This window comes from Pithys albifrons, chromosome 4 (genome assembly GCF_047495875.1).
Source record: "Pithys albifrons albifrons isolate INPA30051 chromosome 4, PitAlb_v1, whole genome shotgun sequence".
Lineage (NCBI taxonomy): Eukaryota > Metazoa > Chordata > Aves > Passeriformes > Thamnophilidae > Pithys > Pithys albifrons.
This window is the reverse complement of record NC_092461.1, coordinates 6,014,039-6,038,504: the sequence shown is the minus strand read 5'-3', so window position 1 is coordinate 6,038,504 and position 24,466 is coordinate 6,014,039. Positions and strand designations below refer to the sequence as shown.

Sequence of the window (24,466 nt, the reverse complement as noted above, 5' to 3'; positions counted from 1 at the left end):
GTGAATTTGTAAACAGGATACCATTGTCTCAGCTGTGTTTTCTTTCTTGGCAACAGGTTCATCTTATGAATCCTGATTACGTTCCCAAACCATGCTGTGCACCTACTAAACTAAATGCCATATCTGTTCTTTACTTTGATGATAATTCTAACGTTATCTTGAAGAAATACAGGAATATGGTAGTAAGAGCTTGTGGATGTCACTGACAAACAGTCTTCACACAGACTCTGTGATGCTACCATGAACTTGGAACCACCCTTCCTTGCCTTCGTGAGCTTGGAGAAAGAAACATGTGATGAACCACCTTTCAGAACACCATGTATGTGCCTTGTGGGAGGAAGGGCTATAGGGACCACCCCCTGGGGTGTGAGCAAACTGCTGGACTTCTTACAGACCAACTCTACAGTGGCTGCTCAGCTGGGTGGCAGCAATTTGCCCACATGCTTTGTTTGGCTGGGATGGTCTTAATCTCACATAGCGGTCTGGCCTTTAGCAGTTGCTTGGACGTGCTGCAGTTTTACCAGATGGGCACTCAACACCCAAAACAAGTGCAGTCCTTCTTTTGACAGGGCAGGGAGGGAGGAGAGGCAGAGAAGCTAAAGAAAGCAGTGCTGGCACATCTTGTGCAAGATCGTTGTGCCCAGAAGGACCAGTTACTGCACCTAGGCTGTTACGTCTCCTCCTGTCAGCTGTCATGACAGTAAGCATCCAAAACTGTGCCAAAGTAAATGCTTCAGTTCTCCTGTGCTCCAAGCACTGTTTAACTCTGATCCTGCAAGTGTACAATGGCTTGGCTGCACCCCGTGTTGGAAACACTACCATGAACTCAGACCGTGTCTGGTCTTTCCAGTTCATCATCTGATTGAGCAACATAACTTTATACACTTGTTCTTATGCAACTTCCTTCCACTCCCCACACAAAGCTGCCTCATCTACTACCAGTTGCCCAGGAGGGAAGCCAGGCACTTCTAAAGCTGTAATTCAGACATAAAAGTTTAGGGGCCATTCGTTCTCTAGCTGGACAGCTTGTTTACAGGAAGACAGAATGTCAACAACATTGACAACCTTTTCCATTCAACTCACACAACTAACAAACTGGTATAAAGGATAGGCAGTGTAGCCATGGTTTGTCTAGCAGAAGCTAACAGCAAATTGTTTTGATCAATATTAAACTTGTATTCAATGCACTTACCTCTACTTGCATTTAAAAGGCTTCTTGTAAATACAAGCTATAATTTATTGCACTTGTCACTGTATATTCATTGTGCTGTATCATTTATAGAAAGACTGCTTTTTTAAAAAGTTTTTATTTAGAAAAATCTCAGTGTAAACAATTGTACCACTTTGATTTTATACATGAAACTCATGAGATTGTGCTTCACTAGAAAGTTGTTAAAAACATAATAAAGGCTTCCTGTAAGGCAGAAGTATACACATTGATCCAATACATCTGCCAGTACAACACTTAGTTTTCATTGTGGCTTTTTCACCTTCACACATTTTTAGATTGAACAGAATCAAAAGTTCTGGACAGACAGTGAAGTACTAAGGGAAATTCACTGGTTTAAAGTTCACAGATGTTTTGCCTTTTTTTTTTAAATAAAAAACAACCCACCCTACTCCATATGATGGACAAAATCCAGCATCTTGACAGATTAGTCAAATTAGCCTGCAGCTATCCTCATTCCATGAGTTTCTGTACACATGAGACAGCAGAATTCAGTCCTTGGTTTGCTGTTGTCTTTGTATCATGACCGTCTCTGCAGTGTAAATGCTTTGGCTTTCAGTTAAGACTTAACATGGAACATCTTATGCACCAAAGAACAGATTAATATTACAATCCAAGGCACCACAGAGTTTGTGGCCCTAGCATTCAAACTTACCAATGCTTACAGCTTGGAAAAAGGTCAAGGCTCAAGAAGAGGGGGAAACTATTTTACACTACTGTAGAACAGCTGAATGGAAAAAAAATATTAAACACTGTACTACTTGTTGTTCTCTAAATACTCTGAGTAAGGAGCAGGTCAGCACAAAAAGTTTGGATTCAGGTGAGGGTAGGAAACACATCAGCTCTGAAGTCTAACTGATCATTTACTATTAATGGAGCAGCTATAACAGCACCTATTCACTCTGGCTCTATAGAAGTAGAGCATAGTTGCACCTCTGCACCTGGATGGCAGCAGCCTATGAAAATCCACCTGCCACATGCACACTATGGCATCAGTAATGTTCAGGCACATGTTACAGTACCATCACTTTCTTTATGGCTAGACCTCCCATGCTGAGAGGATTAACAGGAAATAACCAAGATGGCCTGGTATCTTCCAAAGGTGTGTGTGTTTTCAACCTTTCAGCAGCTATATTAACAGAAACAGGGTTTAAGTACAGTTGTAAAGGCAAAAGTGACTCAACACAGCTGTAACTTTTGCCTTTCTAGTAATGGTGAGCAGCTTTTAAGGATTATTTTTTAACCAAATCTAACCTGAAGACAAAAATACTCTACTGCTGCCCTTCGGTTGGTTTTCTTAATGTATTTTAGTCTCAAAGGAAACCATTTACACTTCATTGCGGGAATGCAGAAATGCAGGAATACTACCAATGCTGAAAATATTCCCAATTGGCACAGTAACCACTTGTTAGTTTTCCTTCACACACAGGGTAGCATGTCTTTAACACACACACAAGGGGAAGGTACCAATGCTTAGTACATTCCATTTCCTAGAAACAAAGAAACAAAAAAAGGCCCAATCCCCAGCCCCACCCCCCAAATACACTATTTGAAAATTAGCAAAGATAGAAATCCCTCAGCCACTGTACAAAGACAGCCAGGGGCAGAGCATCCAGACTTTTATTACAACTCATCCCTTGCCTGACGCAAGACAAAGCTATGCAGTGATTCGAGGTCTCTCGTCCCATTGTGTTCGCTGACTTTCTTTCCCCCTCGGAAAAGCAGCAGTGTAGGATAACCACGTACCTTCAAAAGACACACACACACACACAAAGACACTTCTTAGTAATGTTCAAACTTGTATCCATCACTCATATTTGCCCAACTTTGAAAAGCCACTGAAACCCTCAAAGACAATAAGCCATTTTAATTTAAAAAAAACCTAAACCCACAGCAGAACTTTCAATGCCAACCTGAAATGTCTGAACATTTTAAGTGAATGGGATAATACATGTTCTAGGTTCTTGGAATAGCAAGTCCAGCTCTGTCTTCAGCTGTCTGCCTACCAGCACCGAAAGACTTTTTTTTCTAGGAATAGAACTTTGCATCAGATACAACTGCCTTGGTGTTTTCACAGAGGGAGGCTTCTTAAACCAGGGACTTTTTCAGCTTTATCCAGTCATGAGAATGACCAAGTATGAGCAGTCCAGGAGAGAAATGGTGCCACCAGGTGCTGTTCTGAACTGCCTCTTTTTGGCTGACAAAGAGCACAGCTGCACTGTCACCAGGCACCTGGACTACCACAGCAGCCACTTTGGCTGCGCACTGGAGCCTCCAACATTTAGCACACAATACTATCCTGTTCATTTCAGATCTTTCACACTTACAGAAAATCTGTTGCAGACATTACGTTCCACAGTGCAGTCTACTTCTGCTATTTTGACATCAGTCAAACCTGGAAATTGCTCTTTGGCAAGGTTCTCCCAAGTTGGAGCCAAGTTCTTACAGTGACCACACCTAGAAACAAAAGAGGGAGATTTGTTTAGCAGATATACTTTCCAGTTTATCTCTACTGTCTTGCTGCAACTGCTTTAAGTTTAACTAGCTGCCTTTCCTATCCACTAATGATTTGGCCCTCCAACTCCTTTGCCCTATTATGTCAGCAAATGAGCTAAGAAAACAACTGATTTTATTTAAGTTAAGCACTGAAGTACTTTCTGGCCTTTGTTAGTCTTGCCTAGCATGGTATTCTAGATGTCAATGCATTAAACATTTTATCCCACAAAGAAATATGAAGCCAAATAAAGACAAGCACAAGGAATATTTAACTGAAAGAAAAAAAAATCTCTTGGAAACAAAAATGCATTCAGGAAGGCACAGGATGTCTGCAGTACAAATTAAGTTTTCAGATAGCATATGCCAGTTATGCTGAAGCTACATGGCCTGATTTTAATTATTTAAATGATATTTTAATTTCCCTATTAAATTTCTTCCAGTTCCTAATGGCCTCCTTGACCAGTGCATAGTGAAGTATTCATTTTGTTTATATTTTGAACTTGGCTTAGCCAAGTTCCTAACGTGAACTTCTTACTGCCTTCAAGAAGAATTCCCAAAGCACTTTAGATTTTAAAGCTTCATTGCTCATTCTGTTCTAACCCAGCTGCACCTTAATTGGGTTATTAAAACAGCCCCATAATTGCCTCAAGGCTGGATCAGGGCATTTACAAAAATAATGAAAGATGTCTCAGCAAAAGTTTTCTTAATGAAAGCCAATGTATATTTAAACCACCTTGTTAATACACAGTGACAGTATAAAAGCATTTCTGACCATGCACAAAAAGAGGGTGATTTTATGCTTAGTATGCAAGTTAACATTAATATTTATCCAAAACTAACTGAAAGACAGAACCAGCAAGCAACATAACAGTGTTTGCTGAGCCCTACATAAGCTAATCCACTTGGAAGAGAATAAATTCATTTATATGCAGAGCACTACAACTGTATACATAAGCCTGACTTTCAGAGCTAAAACTAGGATACCAGCTATATAAATATAGGAAGCATTTTGCTAAATGGTGGCTTTCTGAACACTGCAGCCAGGCAGCACACACTGGTTTAAGAACTTGACTCTACATCCTGAACCACTGTTTTTCAGCCTACCATCCAACACTGATCCTATCTGTGAGATACAGCAGCAATCCCATGAAAATCTCGTGAGATGAGGAGGTGGTATTATTAATAAAAGCTAATCAAAAAGGGAGCATTTCTTTATCTCAAAATTTTCCAGAAAAAGTTTCTCAGATGATGAACTCCCTAGATATGCCAGCAAGCCCTCGGTTCAGAAATCAGACTGGAAGCTGCTTTGTGAACAGGTGCAAACTGAATTCACCAGCCAGTTCTGCTGGTGGCACAGGAGCAGCACAGGCACAGATTCAATCTCAGTCCCTCACAGAGCACAGATGGGATAAAGGGAGTGAGGAAAGAGCAGCAAATATGAAGGGGTGTGTGCACTGTGGGCAGGGTATTTCTTAACTAAGTGGTGGCAAATACTTGCTCATATCCAAAAGCAGATCTATCACATGGAAGAGAGAATAGAAATGGCTCTCAAGCAGCAAATCACACTGTGGTGAAAAGGGTAACAACACTGGAAAAGGTTGAATCATTGAGCTTACATAAAGTGAAACATTCCTGGGTACTTCTTGCCTACAGTACGAAACGCATTCATGCCTGTTGTCAGAGTTAGGCTGCAATATCTTGATATGCCAGAGCACATTTAAATATGGGTTGCATTTGGTTGTGTTGCTTTGTAATGGGGCCTTCTACCACTCCAAAGAAAAGATCTTTTTATGTTTTATATACTGCATTAATGGAATGGCTAATGATGAGATCAGAGATGTGTTATCTTCCACACAGTGAAATACAGCTTAATTTTAATCTCTTCAGCTACACTGGGCTTCCTTCTGTTGGCTGAGATCAGGCAATGGATGGGCAAGGTGGCCCGCAAGTTTCATTAAATTCAGTGGAGGCAAAAATAAGATGAATTCTATAAACCAGAGAGAACTGTGAAATTATCTTTTACTCTCAGAAAGAGAACAGTAAGAAAAAGGTGGAAATACTTGTTCTATGAGTTTGTAATACTGAGGTCTTACACCAGCTGGGGTCCCAGGCTTTGCTGGATATACTAGTAATGGGATGCCAGATAGTACATTACTTTAATTTCTCCCTCCAGGGCCTTCCACTGGGTGTCCACACCCACACCATCTGCATTGGACACTTCTACCTTGGGTCACTGTAAGAGCATACTACATGAATCTACACCCTTAAGAACATTTTAAAATTGTCACTTTCACAACTTAAGTTTTCTGGCAGTTTTCTGAGCAGTAACAAGCAACTATCCATAGCTCAACAGTCTGTATCAAAACTCAGGTGCTCAAATGAGGTTTGCAAGAGAGGCTGGTTGTGGCAGGAGAGGGTCCAAAGGCCAGTATGCTTTCCTTTCTCAACACTGGAGATTATGCTGCCCTCAACTTATTCTGATCAAGGGATAGGAGCATGCTAAGCCTGCAAAGAAATCTTCACTCTCCTTGTTCCCCAGCATTACCTTGAGGCTGACACAGCAAAGCTTCTCTGTCAGCCTTTCCACAGAGAGGCATCCCAAGAGAGCTAAAGCAGATTGAGCTTCCCTGCTCTGACTCTTGCCAACACACACATTCTTCAGTTAATTCAAGATCCAGGCAACAAATGCAGCACTACTCACAACTCAAAGACCTACAGCAACTAAAGCACTCACAGCTTAGACCAGCAATAATCCTGAATAGCAACAGGTGCAAAGTTCTTACCATGGAGCATAGAATTTAATAAAGGTGATCCCCCTGGCAATGGTTGCATCAAAGTCTTTTTCAGAGAGAGAGAGCACTGCAGCCTGCTCAGAAAAAAGTAAGAAAAAAAGATAAAAGTCAAAACTTTTTGTATATACAAAATAGAGGACATATAACATTGGGCAATTAAGCTTATACCTACCTAAAAGGGAAACTGAAACTGGAAAAGATAATATTATTGGTAATTCAAACAAGAGTAGCAGCAGCAGACCTCATTTTTACCTCCTCCCCTAGAGAAATGTAAAGAAAACTGTATTTCACACAGAATCTCATCCATAACTGGAGAAACAAAACTTCTCTGTTTTCAGGGGATTTGCCTGTATCCAAATTTTCAGTTATTAAAAAATGAGCATAATTTTAATACACTGTGTCTCAAGGAATAGCCCTTGGAGGAGCTTCAAGCACTTAATGACCATCTGAGATTTTAAGGAGGTATTCAAGGCACACTAGTGATGTCTCAACAGCTGTTCTCCCTGTTTGCTACACCCCTGCATTCCACACACTGAGAAAACTGTTACCAGAAGCAGATTTGCCTGTCAAGAGGACAGCATAACACCATATTTCTATGGATGCCAGGTACAATTTTTACTCCTGATAACATCAGGAAAAAGGGAATGATGGGAGGATAGCACATTGCTTACAGTCTCATATGAGAGCACAGAACCAAAACTTCATTTTTGGTGTGAAATTCTTAAGGGTGGGAGGGATTAATAACAAATAAATCTCATGCCTACAAAACTTCAAATTCAAATGAAAGCAAAAGAAAAAACAAGTTCACAACTGACAGTATCACCAATTCTACTTTAAATCCAGGAAGTTTATGAAGCCAAAATGAAATTTGAAACTACAAATTATCCAGCACCTTTAAACATTTAGGTAAATAACTGTTAGTTCACAAAATTATTTCATTAAGTTGAAGTGTTATTACCTCTGAAGAATTATTTGGAAATTATACTTTCTAATTAATAATTAAAAATAACTACATGAAGCAAAAAGTGAGCAATAAATAAGGATTCTTCTAGTCTGAATTTTCTAAATGGGTATCTAAAACTGATGTTCCAGACTTAATTTACAATCTAAGATATGAAATCCAAAAATCCCATAAGTAACATCTTCCCCGTGATTCACACAGTAAAACAAAATTTAAAGATTGCTATCATAGTAGTATTATGAACCATATAACCAGAAAAATAAATATATTATCAGATAGCTCAATTTTAGCTTAGTTTCTTAAAAAAAAGACATGCAACCACATCCTCTGAGCATCTGCTGGGCACACTATCTTAGTCCACCTGGACCATTCTGAATGATTTTAGTAATGTCTGGCAGAAGAGAAGTCTTGTGGACATAAAAGTACAGCTGGCTTGTGTGAGACATGGGGGAATCTGTGTAGGGTCTCAACACTGGGACACCAGTTTGGAGTTGGAACTCATTCCTTTGGCTGCCTGTGGTCAGCTGATGGCAAACACAGTCAGTGTCTGCCGACTACATGGGCTGGCCCCTTGTTTTAAAATTCATTATCCCCTTCAGGATCAAGGAGTCTGAAAATGAGTGACCAAAGAGCCATGGCATCCAAAGCTGCAATGTAAAGCTGTAAGGACAAGTTGAGTCCTACACTGTGTCTAGTATTATTTGGCAGAAAAATCTCCCCACAATCCTCTCCTGTTTGTGTGAGTGCTGGTGAATGCAACGCATAAGTGGGAATTTGCGTCACATGTGGTTTGTGTTATTTCTATAAAAATAGAAAGACAACTAATTACTTTCTGCATTGTACTAACACCAGCTTGTTGGGCTCTTCCAAATATGAGGTCAACTGAAAAAAAGAAATAAAAATTGAAGGGTATGAAAATTGCAAATCTATGTGGTCTGTAATGCTTGGTAAGCCACTTTATGCAAGATGGGTAATGGCTGCTGGAAAAGTCATCTGGGAAAGGTAATGTTGTCCTGGCAGAAGCTGCATATAAATTGTATTTATATTAATATTATTGATGCTTAATTACTTAAATTCATTCTGCATCACAAGGGAGTGTAAATCCCCATCCCTTATTTTCCAGGCAGAAAGTATGTTTTCCACACTTCATGAAAAATTACGCTTGAAAACCATCCCTAATTTCTCAGCCTGAACAATTTTTCATTCATCTCATGAAATGGCAGATGAAATGCCAAAGGGATTAGAAAAGACAGAAAACTAAATTAAATAAAGTACAGCTATGCAAAGGCTATTTCTGCCAATTTCTTGGCAACATTTAAGAGCCTGTGACTCCTACAACCAAGATCAGAGTGTGTCCAAAACTCAAGGAGTTTTCTTGTCACAGGACACATTACCTTACTAGACTGGTCTTCATCATATTTGCTTGTTCATTGTTTCTGGAGATAGTCTCTAAGTATATGATGAAATATGCTGTCATACATACCAAGGTGCCAGGAGTTCCATGGCCCAAAAAGACCACATTTATGCCACTCTATCTAAACAATTTATTGCAACCTTATAAAAGGAGCCAGATGCATTTTTTCCTTCTCCAATTAATCAGATTACTAAAAGTATCCCTAGGATTTATGATCTGATTCCACTCATTAACTACTAAAAAAATAACCAGGAAAGTATGTGGTACAGTTTACATCCAGAAATTGTCAATCTATCAGAGAGAGAAAAACACATGGTGGACTCTGACAGGCTGCTGAAACAGTCTGAACACATACCATTGATGCAAAGCACTGGAGCACTTACCTCAGCATGGGGGGGTTCTGCAGGTGGCTGTGGGGCTTCAGCAGGTTTATCTGCTGGTGGCTCTTTCCCAGAGCTCTGTAGTTGGGAATCCACATATTCTTTTAAGGAATCAAAGTCCCTCTTGCCTTTGTACTGGTCACCCTACAATTATCAAACAATTTGTGCAATTGTGGATATGCAGTTAATCCAGCAAACAAATATTTACCATAAAAACATAAGATTGCCAAGTGTAAGCATATCAATAATAAATGTGATTATCAGTTCTTAAACCTCTCCAAGACATTCCATTCACTCTATGTCTTCAGGTTTTGCCACAGATTCTTCTGTACCAAAAGGGAACAATCTAAAATTTCCTTGAAGTGAAAGGTATTTTAGAAATATAGAAGCAAACTTTTGAAACTTTTTCACTTTGACCTTCTTCTCTCCCTCTAGTCAGCTTTTTCAAAGTTGTTTTTTGTTTTTGTTTTGGGTTTTTTTGACCCTAAAGCTAATGTAAGGAACAATAAAACACCCACTGCTGTTTGGTGGTGGTCTCTGTTACCACATGAGCTCTTCCCAGTGCTTTAACAGGGCTGAAAACCTTACCCTGCATGTTGCCAGACTGCACAGTCACTCTATTTTGGATAGAACTCTTGAGATGTGGTCCCATGAGGCACAGGCAACAAGATGAGCAAGACTCAAGAAAAAATCTTCCATGCACTGGAAGAACAGACAGCTCTTCAGCTTTTCTGTATCTCTGGAGCTCCTTCTAAACATTTTTCTTTTGTCATTGATAATATTACTTGTAACTATTACCCCTTCCCTTGCACTGGCTCTAAGTGACTAAGGAAATAATCTAAGGTGATGCAAGAAGCCTGTACCTGCTGGTTTGTATCCATTTCAGCAGGGCAGGGTCAGTGCCCTTTGATTCCTCCCAGGGCTTCTGCTGCATCTAACCAAGTGGAATGGTGTGATGCCAGACTTCAATTATGACAAAGGGGATGACTGAAGCTGCTCTCCCTCTTATTGAACTGTATCATAGCAGACAGAGAGATTTTCAGGAATTTCTGGGCCAAGTTATTGGAAAGCTGTTGGCTTTGTTTTGTGTTTTTTAAAGTATATTGTATCAGCCCATGGAGGAACATGTGATTGTGGTGCCAGTATGCCACCAGGGAATACCACACTGCCAATGGAGAGAAGACAGTTTGATGGCAACTGAAATGTTCAGACTAGTGGCTGAGGTTCAGCTTTACCAAATACAACAGCAGGGATTTTTTTTCTTGATTCAAGTAACTCCAAGGAACTTAAACATCAGTTATTAGAAAGGGTCAGAAAACTGATCTGGATTGTCAAGAAAAAGCTAACTTTTTTATATTGAGAATATGGTTCTGGCAAAGTATCTTGCCACCTGTAGCTATCTGAAAAATAAAATAAAATAAAATAAAAGGAGATGGAAAGCCATTCTGAAAAAAACCCCTGCAGAACATTTTCCATTCTTCTGACTCATGTCATGTAAAGACAAAAGTTTAATTTGAAAATCTCTAGGCTTGGACAGGCCACCATGCTTGATTTGAGCACTCCCTCAGCTTCCAGTTCTGCTTCTGGCATGTGCCAGGCAATGTTGCTCTAGAGGTGGCAAGGCCACATACTTCTTATGGGAATCAGGCTGGCATTCAGGAATGCAGGTGCTGCTTCATTTAAATTCCCTGGAGTTGTCTGATCTTACTGGGATGCTTATACCAAACCTCAGCAGTACTGGTATGTACTTACAGCCAGTTTCTCTTTAGTGTGCCAGAAAATTGCCACAAGCAACAGCCACTAAACTGGATTGAGTAGCAAAACTTATATCTTGATACTATAAATGTTCTAAAAGGAATACCAAATGAATGGGACAAAAAGCCAACTCTTCCCCAAAATTTAGCAGGTAAGAGCTACAAGTGTAGTCCTTGGTTCTCTTGCAGACCTGTTTTTAATACCCACTGAATACATTTAACTGTGAAATGTTGTAATTTTTTTAATTGCTGCAAGGAAAAATGTCAACTGGGCCCACAGGATTCTCACTTGCAGTGTCATATGAAGTGTTCAGATTTATAAGAGGGGAAATTTGCATCTCCAGTTATCACTCAGCAGATGGACACCACTTACAGAGGAGAAGCTTCTGATACACATTGTTAAAATTACACACTTTATTATTATTTCTATTTCGGTTATGGTTTTGTGTTCCACAGGAAGTAAAGTATTAGGATAAAGTAAACCCAGAATTCTCTCACACAGGAGCACAACTGGAGATACTTCTTACAGATTTATGAACATTATACCAGTTGTTTGCAAAACACAATGAGCAAAACCCTCAAACTTTTATTTGTGGACAAAGTGTACCTCTTCCAGTACCTAACTGAACTTCCAACATCTTTTCTCTCACAAGCAGACTTTTGTATATGCCCCCTTGATATTTTTTTTTTCAGAATGCAAGAACAGTCCAAGTATTATTAAGAAAAAAATGGTGTGATCTTTTGCTGAATTTGCAGACTTACCTTTTCACCATTCCTAAACCAGAGGAGTGTGGGATAACCCCGAACTTGGGCTTCAGAGCAGACTTCATAATGCTGGGTACAGTCAACCTACATTTTGGGAAAAAAAAACCCAAATTATTCAGTGCCTAAAATAAACATACAACAAGAATCACAGCCTCTCTTGTTTAAAATCTTAGAAAAATACAGGAACAAGCACATGGTTTGGCAAAACTCAGTAGTAGCAGGTACTGTCTTGAGAATGATTATGTGCCTTCCAAACAGTGGCTTGGTTGTATAATTGGGAGACATTTTGTGTATGTTTGATTTTTTTTTTAAGGAGGGATGGGGAGGGAGGTATGACTAAAAGGAAGTAGTAGCAGTTACAAAGAACAATGAAGACATGGTTAAATATTTCAATTAAAAAGTATTTGGTATTCTCAGCTAATAAAATCAGTGCATGGACAATGAGACACAAAATACTAATGTGAGAGAACTTTAAAGTGAAGACATATTGGCTCATCCAGTTTTTGAAAGACTACTCTTTAAAGACTTCAGAAGATGTGCCAACAACTAGCAAGCTAACTTTACTCCAATGGAAGCTCCAACTGAATAGCAACATTCAGTTCTAATACGTCACAAACCAATCTGTACAGTTATTAATTTATAATCTTTTTTGAAGCATTAAAAAAAATAACTGAAGCCTTTGCTCAACACAGCACTTGTATTTTGAATTTTACATGAGAAACACTTTGCTCCAGATCACTGAAGATCAATTCTAAAGATTAAACAGTGTTAAGACACTATTCCCCCAGATTAGATGAAGGGCACGGTTCAACCTTCTTAGAAACAGCTGTGTTTCCTGTTTATGTACAGACTTACAATGTCAGCCAAGACATGTTTCAGATAGTTTCACAGGGTATACAGTTACATAAAATTGTCTAGGCATCACCACAGATCTTGGTGGGTGCATTAAATAACAACTCTTCGTAATATGAACTACAAACATGACAGACAACTGAATAAAACAGAAATTTTTAACATTTTTTGTTTATTTTTCTCCAAGTACCAGAGAATGGTAACTTCAAAAAGATACTTAAGCTAAGAACAGACTTCATAGGACAGCAAAAGAAGGTCTTAAAAAGTACAGACAGCATCAAGGGAGAAAGAGCTTCTGACACCTTATTCTCAGAGGGAATTTAATTTTATATCCACTAGGTCTCAAAATTATATTTTATATATATATATATATGGATGTATGTATGTCTGCTCTAAAGTTCAAATGTGTGAACCTACTCTGGACATTTCCAGTGTACCTGAATTAGCAGATTTTCAAAAGCATTAAAAAAAATTAAAAACCCCAATGAAGTCAAGCTTGTCACCCCTAACACAGCTCAAAGTGCTGTGAGGGAAGAGGCAGGGGAGGCAGCACAGTCCCTCTGCAGGACTGGCAGTGCTGTTGCTATGTCTTTCCAAGCAGTGGAACAACTGTAAAAGCTTAAGGACATGGAAGTTGAGCCCAGCCAGATTTCCACTGTTGGCAAATACAGTGGGATTCACACCATGACCACCTGGACTTAGGTATGGGTCAGCAAATAAAGCCAGGAACTACCATTGCCAGACCACCTCCATACCTCTGCACAGAAGTCACTCCACGTACAAGTAACAAGCTCCCATGGTAAATACACCACAGAACCTGGTTATCAACCCTAAGGAAATAGTAAAGCAGGACAAGATATCAATTTTTAAGGTGTAAGACCCTCTGGAAACCTTTAAAAAGTTTTATGGGAATAAAGAGATAAAAAAACCCCAAAGAAACTAAGAAATAACTCATCATAAGGACTAAAGCTGCTAAATAATCCAGTGGTATAAAGAATAAATTAGGAGTCACTTTCCCACTCAGATACTGAAGTCTATCAAGTTGTGACAAAGCAGACACATAATAAAAAGTGAGTCTTAAAATATTATTCCTTGCATCTGAAGTATTAGGCTTATCCCCAGCTCTCCCTGAAATACAGAGCTAGCTGTGTTTGTAACAAATCCTTGCTGAAAAGGAGGGAGTCCTGTCAACTGTGGATGTGTGAGAAAAAAAAAAACACCACAAAACTCAAAATTAAAATAGAAAGAGTATAAAGGGATTTAAGAGCTGACAAAGCAATTGCTGTTTGCAAATCTTAGCACGAAAAGCAAGATACTTGGCTGAAACATTCACTGACACAAACCATGTTTTCAGAGCGTGCTTCACCCACCTTGCCAATCTTGACAGCTTCTGAATGCTCAAAGGCTTGAGCCAGCTGTTCCCAGGTAGGGGCCAAAGCCTTGCAGTGACCACACCAAGGGGCAAAGAATTTGATGAAGTGATTACCTTATAAGTTAAAAAAAGAAAAAAAAAAGAAATATTTAACTCATTTGGAATGAACTTGGCTGCAATTAAAGACTAGCTACTAATCTCAGGCTGCAAATTTATCATGGTATTTCCTGAGTTAAAGATAGGAAACATTGTGAATCAAAGGCCAGGACAAAATACTTCAGCAATTAGGTTTTCAATACTGTATGCAGACCCAGAGCATTGCCAAATTTCCTGAAAATCCAAACAGCTTCACAATCTCAAGCCAACAAATGAGATATTAAAAATGGTATTTTTAACTCACCCATTTACCTCAGTGTTTAATTCTACCATGTCAATCAGTTGCTCTGTTAGAGAGTACAAAGAACTACCAAGGAATATATATATTTTAACAGCATAAATAAAAGTATTAAACTTCATGCAGTGGTGTTTTCTCAGAAATGCTTAAGTCTATAAATTACCTAAAAAATTTTGTTCAGTTTTCCATTCCCCTTTTTCTGCCCTGCTTTTTCTATTTTCATGTCAATTATTCAGAATTTGCTGCCTTTAGTAGATTTTTTTCTTGGTGTTTTACACAGAGAAGAGTCTCTGTGCTTAGTTTAAAAGTATAATATTAATTGCAAAGTACCAGGATTTGTCACTTCCTTCTATTAAGATTAATTAATTCAAAACGCTGCACATTTTTTGCACTCATCAAGGCAAGGCTCTGTTAAAACAAAAGAACAAAAGTCAGCCTTGGAGGTATAACTGCTAAACCTCCTGCTGAATTTAAGCACTGAAATTTTTGTAACTGAAGTCAGGAGAGAACAACAGATTTACAGATGATCATAAACCTGCTCAACCATCAGATATGACCATGAGAATGTCTCCTCTATGAAGGCCCATGGATACATAATAAAAATATGACTATATAAATATTTAAACATTTACACATACACTGAACTTTACAATCTGAGAAGACAGTTAAGTTGGTAAATGTCTGGCATCATCATGATAGCTTAGAGGAAAATATATGAAGAATTTTGATTTAATTCTGTGTTAAGCCCCAGAGGCTGGGAAATTTTGAGTTAGCTGCATAAAATGCTCTTTTACACTTGAAAATATTTCTAATCTAATGGTTACTTTAAGAAGCTCTAGTATCTGCCTCACTAGTGCTATCAGATTGGCACAAATATTTAATTTAATACAGCTTTTGTTTTTTGGATAACAGATAGAGATAGTAAGATCATCTGTTGGAATGCCAGCCCAAAGTCTGTACTGTAAGATTTCTCTTAAACCTCACCATGTGGGGGTGGAATCTTCCCATATTAGATATCCCTCCTAGAATTAATTTTAAAGCTTCCAGACAAAAGAGGTGAAGTGTTTTGCCCACATTAAATTCTGGAGGAAGGAAGCTAAACAATATCAAATAAAGGGCCTGAACTGGAGTGGGATGGGGGCTGTAAGGAGGAAGCGAGTGGATTACACTTAGCCAGAGTAACAGCCTGGGAGGAGGAAAAGGCAGCACCCAGGGAAGGGGGAAACAGGACTTGCAAAACCACAAAGTGAGTGGCAAGGCTGTGACTGAGCAAGAAACATGGGAAAAGAGATAGTTTAGTTGAGCAAGCCCCACTGGCTTCTTCCCTGTGATTAGGGGATGTAATTCTACTGCCTTCTGGATACCCCACTTAAAACTTTCTCATGGTCTGCTATATGGAATTAAACCACTGTATTTTCACACAGTTCATAGTTTTGTCCTCTTTCACTTGGTATTACCAGAAAATAAAAGTGGGAAGGAGGTCCCCTGAAAACTAACATTCCTTGTGCAGACTTCTCACTACTAATGTCTCTGCAAGCAAGTTTCTCTTCTTATGAAAAAAACCAAGTTACCTTCTGCTATGTGCATCTTGAAATTGTCTGCTGCAAGTTCATACATTCCCTGCTTAGGTTCTGGGGCTTTGGGTGGTTCCACATCAGACTCTGGATCCTAGTCATGAGAAAAATTAACTTTTATTTCTCTTGTACAGTAAACACACAACATTTGATTCCTGTGTCACACCATTCTGTAATAGCATTGTGGACTCTGAAATTTTAAATTTCTAAAGCAATGTCCTTATTTAGGTTGATTTAGGTATCTAATGTTTCCTAGCAAGACAACTACTGGAAAGTAAAATATGAAAAATATTGCCACACAGAAAAGAGCTGTCACAGTCAGTGGAATAACAGGCTTTCACTTCCTGTGTTGAACTTACAGCAAACTCATTGGCACTTAGCAAAAGCAAGTGAATACTTTCTGGACACCAGGGTTAGAGCTGGAAAGAATTTTTTAAGAATGTCTAAGTACATTCCTTAAAATAGCTTAGCATTTAATGTTCAATTATTAAAACCACGACGTTTGTTTAAATATAACCACATTTCAGCAATCACTAAAGCTTTATCTTGATTAGGAAGAGGCATCACAAATTTAATTTTAGGCAAGGCTTGGCTACTACATGTGAATGCTGCCCCAAAACTCAAGGGTTTTCCTAGGGGTGGTATGAGCTTATCTTACTTAACCAATTATTTTAACCCTTTTCTTTAGGTCACAACATTATCAGGTAGTAACTGAGCTAAAGATGGCATCCAACATAAATGCAATTTATAACGTGTTGAAGCTAAATTGCTTTTCTTATTCTAGAAACATTATGGTCTACAGGTGTCAACTGAGTTGACACCAAGAATTGTATCTGAAAATGTCAAAATTATAAACATTAAAACTTCATTATGTACTGTAGTTTTAAATACAGGAAAGAGAGAGCAGGTCACGGGATGACAGTTTTAATTACTAGTCTGACTATTGTGTAAGCTGTTTCATATTGATTTTGTGACCTGACTTGTATTCTCAGGAGCAGATTTCCTCCTGGAAAACAAAACCTAACTTAAAGCAGTGATAGATAAGCAAGTCTGCAGAAAGGAGTATTTCCTTTACTTATTTCCTTTTCACTTACAGATGGTTCCTCATTTAGTTTCTCCAACATCCAGTTTTCCAGTGCCTGGAAGTCCCTAGGACCTTGGTATTTCAGAGGTTCTTGTCCTGGTTTAAGCAGCTTTAGGCTATAGGATCAAAATGTAGAAAAGAGTGAGGCAAAAAGTTTCACACAGGAAACATTCTCAGAAAGCTAATGTGCTTTGCTAATCCACAGCAATGCAGCTCAGGCTGCAGGAACAGATCTCTGGACTATTAACATCAGCATCAGGCATCTCCCTCAGCTTAAAAGGTCATGGCTAGAACTTAAGTCACTTTTTCATTCCTGTGTAAGCTTTTAAAGGAGATTTTTAAAACATCCAAAAAGAAATACCATGGCAAAAATCAACACAGCCTAAGATTACTTTGATCAAGAAGCAAGAGCAAATTAAAAATTGCAGTATTGAGTTCTGTGAATCCTATTTCAGCTTGTCAAAAAGAATTTATTTTGTTTTGTTCACCCCTCTTCATCACCAAAGGAAAAATATTTAGCACTTATTTTCCCAGGAATTTCATTCTCACCACTCATTCCCTGACTGCTCTTGGAATGTAGGACTTTTCATGTGGGATTAAACTGATTAAAAACACACTGAAAAAGTCAATAGGACAAGTGCCTGAAGGGATTCAGACTTCATGATTATAACATTTAATAATTGCTGTTAAAACATTTCCATAAACTACCTAAAGCTTCTACTATTACATATTAAAGTTACAATTGGAACTATATTTGATAAAGGGGCAATATTGAATGCTGACCTTGCCTTATTTTTTAAAGAAAATCAGAGTTTCAATTACTAGTGTCACCTAGCCCTCAGTGCCCCTTGCCAAGCTGTCATTTTATATTGCTTCTTCTGTTTACTGAAATGTTTTTCTCTCCCTTCTTGTTCCACAGTTGGAAAAAACAAACATATGAAAGTGTTGAAAAACCACCTAATGCAAATATATTCAAAAGAGCTCACACTGTCATTTTTATTTAAGGTATTCTTGAATGTTCCTTGTGATGATAGAAAGTCAAAATAATAAGGAAAAAAAAACCAAACAAACAAAACAGAAGAATGTCTAAAACATACCTCATGGCAATACTTTTGAAAAGTAACAAAATAATAAAGGTAAATGCTTAAAAAACTTGCTGCACCTTTATTTTCTTGAAACAAGATTAAGTTTTCTCTGGTTCAGTTGAGAGAGTATTTATTTTGCAGCATCAAATAATCCTGAGACAACTGTACTATGAGTGCAGTGACCTGCTCAGTCAGTTTTACTCTCAGGGGATGAAAAGGGGATGCAGCCTTTCCTTTGACAGGTGTTTGGAAAAGCAGAGTAGGGATCAGCACATCCTGGACTTGCAACAATACCTCTGTGGCTGAGGAAGCTGTGAAATTTCCCTTGCTGGATGTTTTTAAAAACAGGCTAGTTTAAAACTGACTCAGACAGGAAGACAATTTATTTCATGAATTCCCCTTCTTCTCTATATTTCTGTAACTAGCAGATAACTGCCTTGTTATTTAGACTTTTCAAGTAGACGAAAGCCAGCACCAACTATTCCTGTACATTCAATGACATTAAAAAGGAGAGGGGAAAAAATCCCAGCAATTACACATCCATTGATTTTTTTTCTTAGTCCAAATCCCTGCCACTCTTTCTGTTTCACAAGGAACAGCACCACAATATAATCTATTCAAATATGCAAAGACAACCAAGACTCACTTTGGGAGATATTAAAATAGAGCTGTAACATGCAGTATTCCTTGGTATTTCTAGTGGAACTAAGCCATGCACTGCCCTTAAGGACAATTCCTATCTCAGCAAGGACTATGCTATTTATAACTCTAAACTTCTACTCAGTTGCACTCATCTGCATCCAAGTGGGTGCAGCCAGGAGTGTATGAAAAGTTCAGGCTGTTGCTGGCGTCGGCAAAAACACTGGACAAAGTGAGCAAAGGGAAGGAAAGTGAAAAATACAGGCTGTGCAAGGGCTAGAAATGATGACATTCTCCACTTATCCCTGCTGAGATGAGTAATTAATACAGCAGTTGAAAGGATCTCATCCATTTTTGCAAGAAGCTTTAGAGAAGACACAGGGGAAAAAATCCATTTGCTCCTTTGTGGTGGTTAAAAAGGGAACACACATGTAATCCCAAAGCATGACCTCTCATAGATACTCTAGACCATGTTCTGCCTACCAAAGCTGAGGTAGTCAGGCACACATTCTTTATAACAGGGTAAGCATAGCAACCTTAAAATACAAATTAATTTCTTCTAGATCAATATAAGCAAAATTGCCTAGAAAAAGTCTATACAACATCACCACTGTGTGATAATATACCATTTTATGAGCACCAAGTTAACTCAAAAATCTGAGAGATCAACTATACATTAATTATGGTGTAACATACTGACAAACTTGTGACAAGTTATTTTTAAAAGTGTCATTACCAGAAACCAGCTCTATCATGCACATCGCAGCTGTGCTTGAGAGTTAGTCAGAGAGAAAAGAACAATTCTGGACTTCATTTAAACACAGACACTGTCCAAGACATAAAACAGTTTCTTGAAAAACCTAAAAGAGTAACAGTAGTATGTATCACATGATACTTGGCAACATAGTAAAAGGCTTAAAATGAATATATCAGGTCCAAAGTGCTACAAAGAAACCCACCAAAAATACAGCTTAGAAGTTAGCGTCAACAAATTGGCAGAGCCTCATGGAAAACTAAAAAAGAAAAATAGGAGCAGACATCCTTTTGTACTTACGTAGGGTATCCTCGTACGCCAAGCTCAGAACACAGTGGAACATCTACAGTACAATCCACCTTCACAACATAGACCTGTGGCTGTTCCATGTTGTTGTATTTATCCCCCAAATCATTCCAAGTTGGCTGGAGACGCTGACAATGTCCACACCTGTGACAGAAGAGATGTTGTTTCATAGCTGCTCACATTTAGAGGGGAATGAATCTATGGAAAAGTCATACGCAGAATGGTGAGTTTGATAAATCTAAAAATATTTTTTTTAAATCAGAAGCTAAACCAGTTAAATCAGAAGTCTTCCATACTTGAGCAACAGCAAATACTATTAAGAACTTTAGCATGCTGCAAACACATCTCATGTGAAAATCATCAAGATCTGGTAACTTCTTGCTGCTATCCTTTTACATTAAAAATCCTATGAATACCCCCTGAACTTAGGTGAAGCTATTAATAAAAGCACTGTCATTCTGCCAGCTTTCTAGAAAACTCCTGCAAAGCTGTCCAACATTTTTTTAAGTTGCTCCCACTTAAAACAGTTTCATTTATACCAACGGTTTTGAGTACACTTATAGAAAAGTTGCATGAATTCACACCTTTCCAAGTATCTTGATATCATTAAGAGGGAAAAAACCCCAAACACTGAGATTTACTTTAAGATAAAGAATGTCAGTCAAACATATGCTCCTACAATGTCAGGGTATACAACCTCCCATGTGATCTTATTCTGTATTGTCATGGTGAAGGGAGACAATGTATTACAACTAAAATCAAATATTCCTTAAATATTTAACTTTTGCTTGTAGTCCTTCCATAGTCAACTCTTTCGTGGAGCTTGAATTAAGAGGAGGATTTTAGATTCCCTGGTTCCTTCCCCTGGCAGATGAAGTGATTCTATACACTGAATGACTACTGGCTGGTGTTACAGAAAACTAGATAAGGAAATCTCAAGTAATTAATCCAATGTTTTTTAAGTGCAACACAGCTGCCTTGTCCATATTTAACACTGTGATCTCTGCTATACACACTCCTCTCCCTTCCTTCTTAGGATTATGTGAGTTAAACTGAAAATAAAGCATGAAAAATTTTCACATCTGAATCAGCAATTGACTAGTTAGTCTTTTCCAGTTTCAAAAAAACCCCTATCAATGTTACATAGAAGGAAATAAAAGACAAGACAGTCCCTAAAATACTTTTTCTGAAAATTATAAAGCATAGCTGAAAAATATACCAAGGAGATCAAAACCAAAGAGAGCAAGGCCATGCAACATCACGTGCTTGTGTGATGGATACAGCCCCATGTACCTACACAGTCTTTCATTGCTAGTACTCTATGTTACATCGGGGGGTTGGAGGAGCTGCCAGTTTCACAGCTGCGGATGATGGAGACCTGGGCATCAAGGAGGAGTCCTGCTCTTGCCTCCCTTTGCTAGAAAGTTGCAAGCATTCATAGTCTCTGTCTACCAACATAAATGAAAGTTGCAAGCATTTACAATCTCTGTTTACAAACATAAATGAAGATCCAGAAGAGACTAACAAGGCCATAGGAAAGACACACCAAAACCCCAAACAAACAAAGAAACAAAAAAACTAACCCCAAACGCTGCTCCTTGTACACCACAAACATCAAGGGGTACGGGTGCAAGAACACTATTTTTAAGAGTTCACACCTATTTTAATTCCGAGCAACCGTGTGCCACAAGTGGTCATGCTCAGAGACTATTTTGCTGTGGCAGCATCTACAGAGTAGCAGGTTGTTCTGCCTCACACTGACATGTCAGCATTCCTCCCACAGTATCAGGGTTTCTCATCTGCACCACAGGATGGTGGAATTCCTGGGCCATGACAAGGAAGAGATGTACAGGTACATAAGGAGTGCATACATCAAAGCAGCAGATACTGACAAGCCCTCTGCAGTCAGTGGGGAACACAGACATTTCTGGAGGCCACCAGTAGAGCCTGAGCTCTGCAGCCAACAAGGGCAGCTCCACAGCAAGACACAGCATAAATCATTATCCAGTGAAAAATGTAGACATATATAATAGTGTAAGAAGCACAGGACCAGTCTTGCTCTGGGTGAAAAAGTCCAGCTCAGGTAAAATCCAGCCAATAGATTTCAGTTCGATGAACTCTGGTGAGCAAGTCTGCTGCAGCTCAGTGGACTTCCAGAGGTTTAACAAGAGAGAATGCATATTGAAAAGACCTACGAGAGACAAAATAATGTAGCAAAACTACTCATTTGAGATTCCTTCCAACTAAGAAACCATGGGAATCTCGTCCCTCTGTAAAAATGCAACTGGCATGGCACACAAGAATATCTTGTGTGACCAAGAGAGTAGTCTGCTCATCCTTCTGTCCCCAAGTGTAGCTACCAAGTGCAACAGCCTTATGAACAAAAAGCTTATGACATTTGCTGTCAGATGACTTGGAATGCTCTCTTCTTGGAGTATCCTTTGATATTTGAAACCAGTGTAGAACCTCATGTGTACCACCACCGTCTGGGAGTGAGGTCTTCAGCAACATTTGTTTCAAGAACCTGGAAGACTGGCTGTAACCCAACTCTTACTGGTAGCATTGATGACGCAACACTAGTAGCACCCATGTAAACCTGAAAGACAATCCTAGCTGAACACTGGGCTCTTTGCTGGGACTCTCCCTTGTAACTACAGAGACCAGTCTGTGAGAAGCATTAGGAGATTAGCACATCACCTTGGAACACGGCAGGAGGCTCTAATACAGACTCCAGGGCTGTCAGGCTGCCTCCGATTCCACTGACAGTAAAACCACTGGTGTATATAAGCACGTCTCTCTCAGGCACTTAGATATTCCCTTTGTCCTTCTCTTCCTCTTGGACCTGAAACCTGGCTCTGCTGCCGCTTGTGAGCAGCCAGGAGTCTACATCAAGCGCCCTGAAGCCAAGACCCAGAGATCTGAAGATTTGCTAAGGATGAGAAGACTATCCAGAGAAGGCTCAACAAGTCTGGGAAACTACACAACTCCCTCACACTTAAGTTGGGCAGAAATCCTCAGCCCTCCCAAGGGCACAGCGCGATCCAAGCTTGCAAGGCCAGCGCTCCCTTCGATGCATACTGAGGACAGGCAGCATACACTGGACTCTGCAATGCCCTTTTGGCACAGGGGCTCCTACAAACAGTGTAGCGGGAAAAAAAAAAAGAACTCATTTGTTTTTAGGGATGCCTGTGAAACAGCAAGTCAAAGTGTGGACAGGTATCACCTGAAAGCAGAAGAGAACAGAAGCACTCCTGCTCTGCATGGGCATTTCTCAGGCCTTACAGCACTTCTCAGGCCCTTCCCCAGAGAGTCAGGCATCCTCCACTTCTGTGATCTTCAGAGAACAAAGGCATCTACTCTTTGAAGTTTTTACTTAACATTTTCACGTGGCATAAATAAGTCAAAGTCAATAACAACAACAAAAAACCAGTTCCTCAGTTTTGAAAGGAGAAGCTTTTCTGCTATTGATTTCAAAGACTCTCACATGTCTAAATGGCACCATATAGCAACAGATAACTTTGGATCAAAACAGAACTTTTGCACACTGTTCCCTTATTGTAGCTAAATTAAAGAAAACTTGGGAGGAAAAAAACAATAAACCAAACCAAATAACGAAACTCCAACAACAAAACTCCCCAAACCAGCTACTGGATATCACCAGTAAGTCAGATAAAAAAGAGAAGAAAAAGAGGCAAAGAAAAGAGAAGCATATGAACAACAATTAGAAAGACCCAGAGGTGAGAAGTACTGTCCTCTTGACCAGGAATATCCAGCAAAGCACTGTTTCCTCATTCCTCTCAGCCACTCCTGTGCCAAACACATCAGTCTGGGACAGAAGCCCAGCAGGTCTCTTGCAAACCAGAGAACTTCCCAGCTCTGCTATGGGTACCTGCAGCCCCGAGGGCACAGCACTGTAGTTACAGCTCTCACTTGCAAACTTGTCTTTAAATTTCACGATTGCACAAAGAACATAAATTATGCAATGAAAGCGTCTGGGGTGGAGGGGGGCACAGGGTAAGTAAGTGACGGCCGCCAAACTGCAGCTGCTCTTGCTCTTTTTGGGGACTGGCGTGAAACAGAGCGCGCGGATGGACCGGGCTGACCAGCCTCGCACTACTGGGCGCCGATCGGTGGGGCTCGCTGACCTCGGAGAGCTTCTCCAACCTGATCGATCCCGCGATTCGATGCGGGGGGACCGCCAGCGCGGCACACGCGAGGCTTCATCCCCCCGCGGCCAGCCCGCCCCGCCGCCCCCATCCCTCTCTGCCATTCCCTCCCCATCCTCCCCCGCCGCCACGTCAACGGGGGAAGAGGCGGGCAGGACAGGCCGTGCCGCGCTCCGGGTACCCACCACGGGGCGAAGAACATGACGAAGTGCGGCGCGGCGGCCGCGCCGTGCCGCAGCATCTCCGCGCTGTAGAGGTGCCGCCCGTGCGGATCCTCCGCCGCCTCCGGCTCTGCCCGCCCCGGGCGGCTCCAGAGGACGGGGCCGAGCACGGCAAGGGAAAGGACGCGCCACCACGCCGGGCCGGAGCGCAGCGGAGCCATGGCAGTACCGGCAGGGAGAGCGGGCAGATCCGCGGGCGGCCGCTACGGCTGCCGCCCCGCCCCGCCCG

At 40.0% G+C, this 24,466-nt stretch overlaps 2 protein-coding genes across 2 annotated transcripts in view; one reads left to right on the top strand and one right to left on the bottom strand.

The window, feature by feature from the left end:
- BMP6 (bone morphogenetic protein 6) overlaps positions 1-4,310 on the top strand; it is a 91,711-nt gene extending 87,401 nt beyond the window's left edge. Inside the window, exon 7 of the mRNA XM_071553283.1 lies at positions 57-4,310. Coding sequence (XP_071409384.1) covers positions 57-206 — 150 coding nt within the window. The 3' untranslated portion in view covers positions 207-4,310. The remainder of the gene's footprint in view (positions 1-56) is intronic.
- TXNDC5 (thioredoxin domain containing 5) lies at positions 2,832-24,466 on the bottom strand. The gene is made up of 10 exons (XM_071553284.1): positions 24,202-24,466; positions 19,845-19,994; positions 17,077-17,182; positions 15,980-16,076; positions 14,013-14,128; positions 11,788-11,874; positions 9,275-9,415; positions 6,508-6,590; positions 3,556-3,685; positions 2,832-2,974 (listed from the first exon to the last, which is right to left on the bottom strand). The coding sequence occupies exons 1-10, from the start codon at positions 24,396-24,398 to the stop codon at positions 2,852-2,854; spliced, it is 1,230 nt and encodes a 409-aa protein (XP_071409385.1). The 5' UTR covers positions 24,399-24,466; the 3' UTR covers positions 2,832-2,851.

Excerpts from the sequence above, each read along its gene's own strand:
- TXNDC5 (XM_071553284.1), bottom strand. The coding sequence starts at position 24,398 with ATGGCTCCGCTGCGCTCCGGCCCGGCGTGGTGGCGCGTCCTTTCCCTT. Across the intron at positions 19,995-24,201 it reads GTCATGTTCTTCGCCCCGTG|GTGTGGACATTGTCAGCGTC; the intron begins GTGGGTACCCGG and ends CTTCTGTCACAG. Across the intron at positions 9,416-11,787 it reads GGTTTAGGAATGGTGAAAAG|GGTGACCAGTACAAAGGCAA; the intron begins GTAAGTCTGCAA and ends TGATAATTGTAG.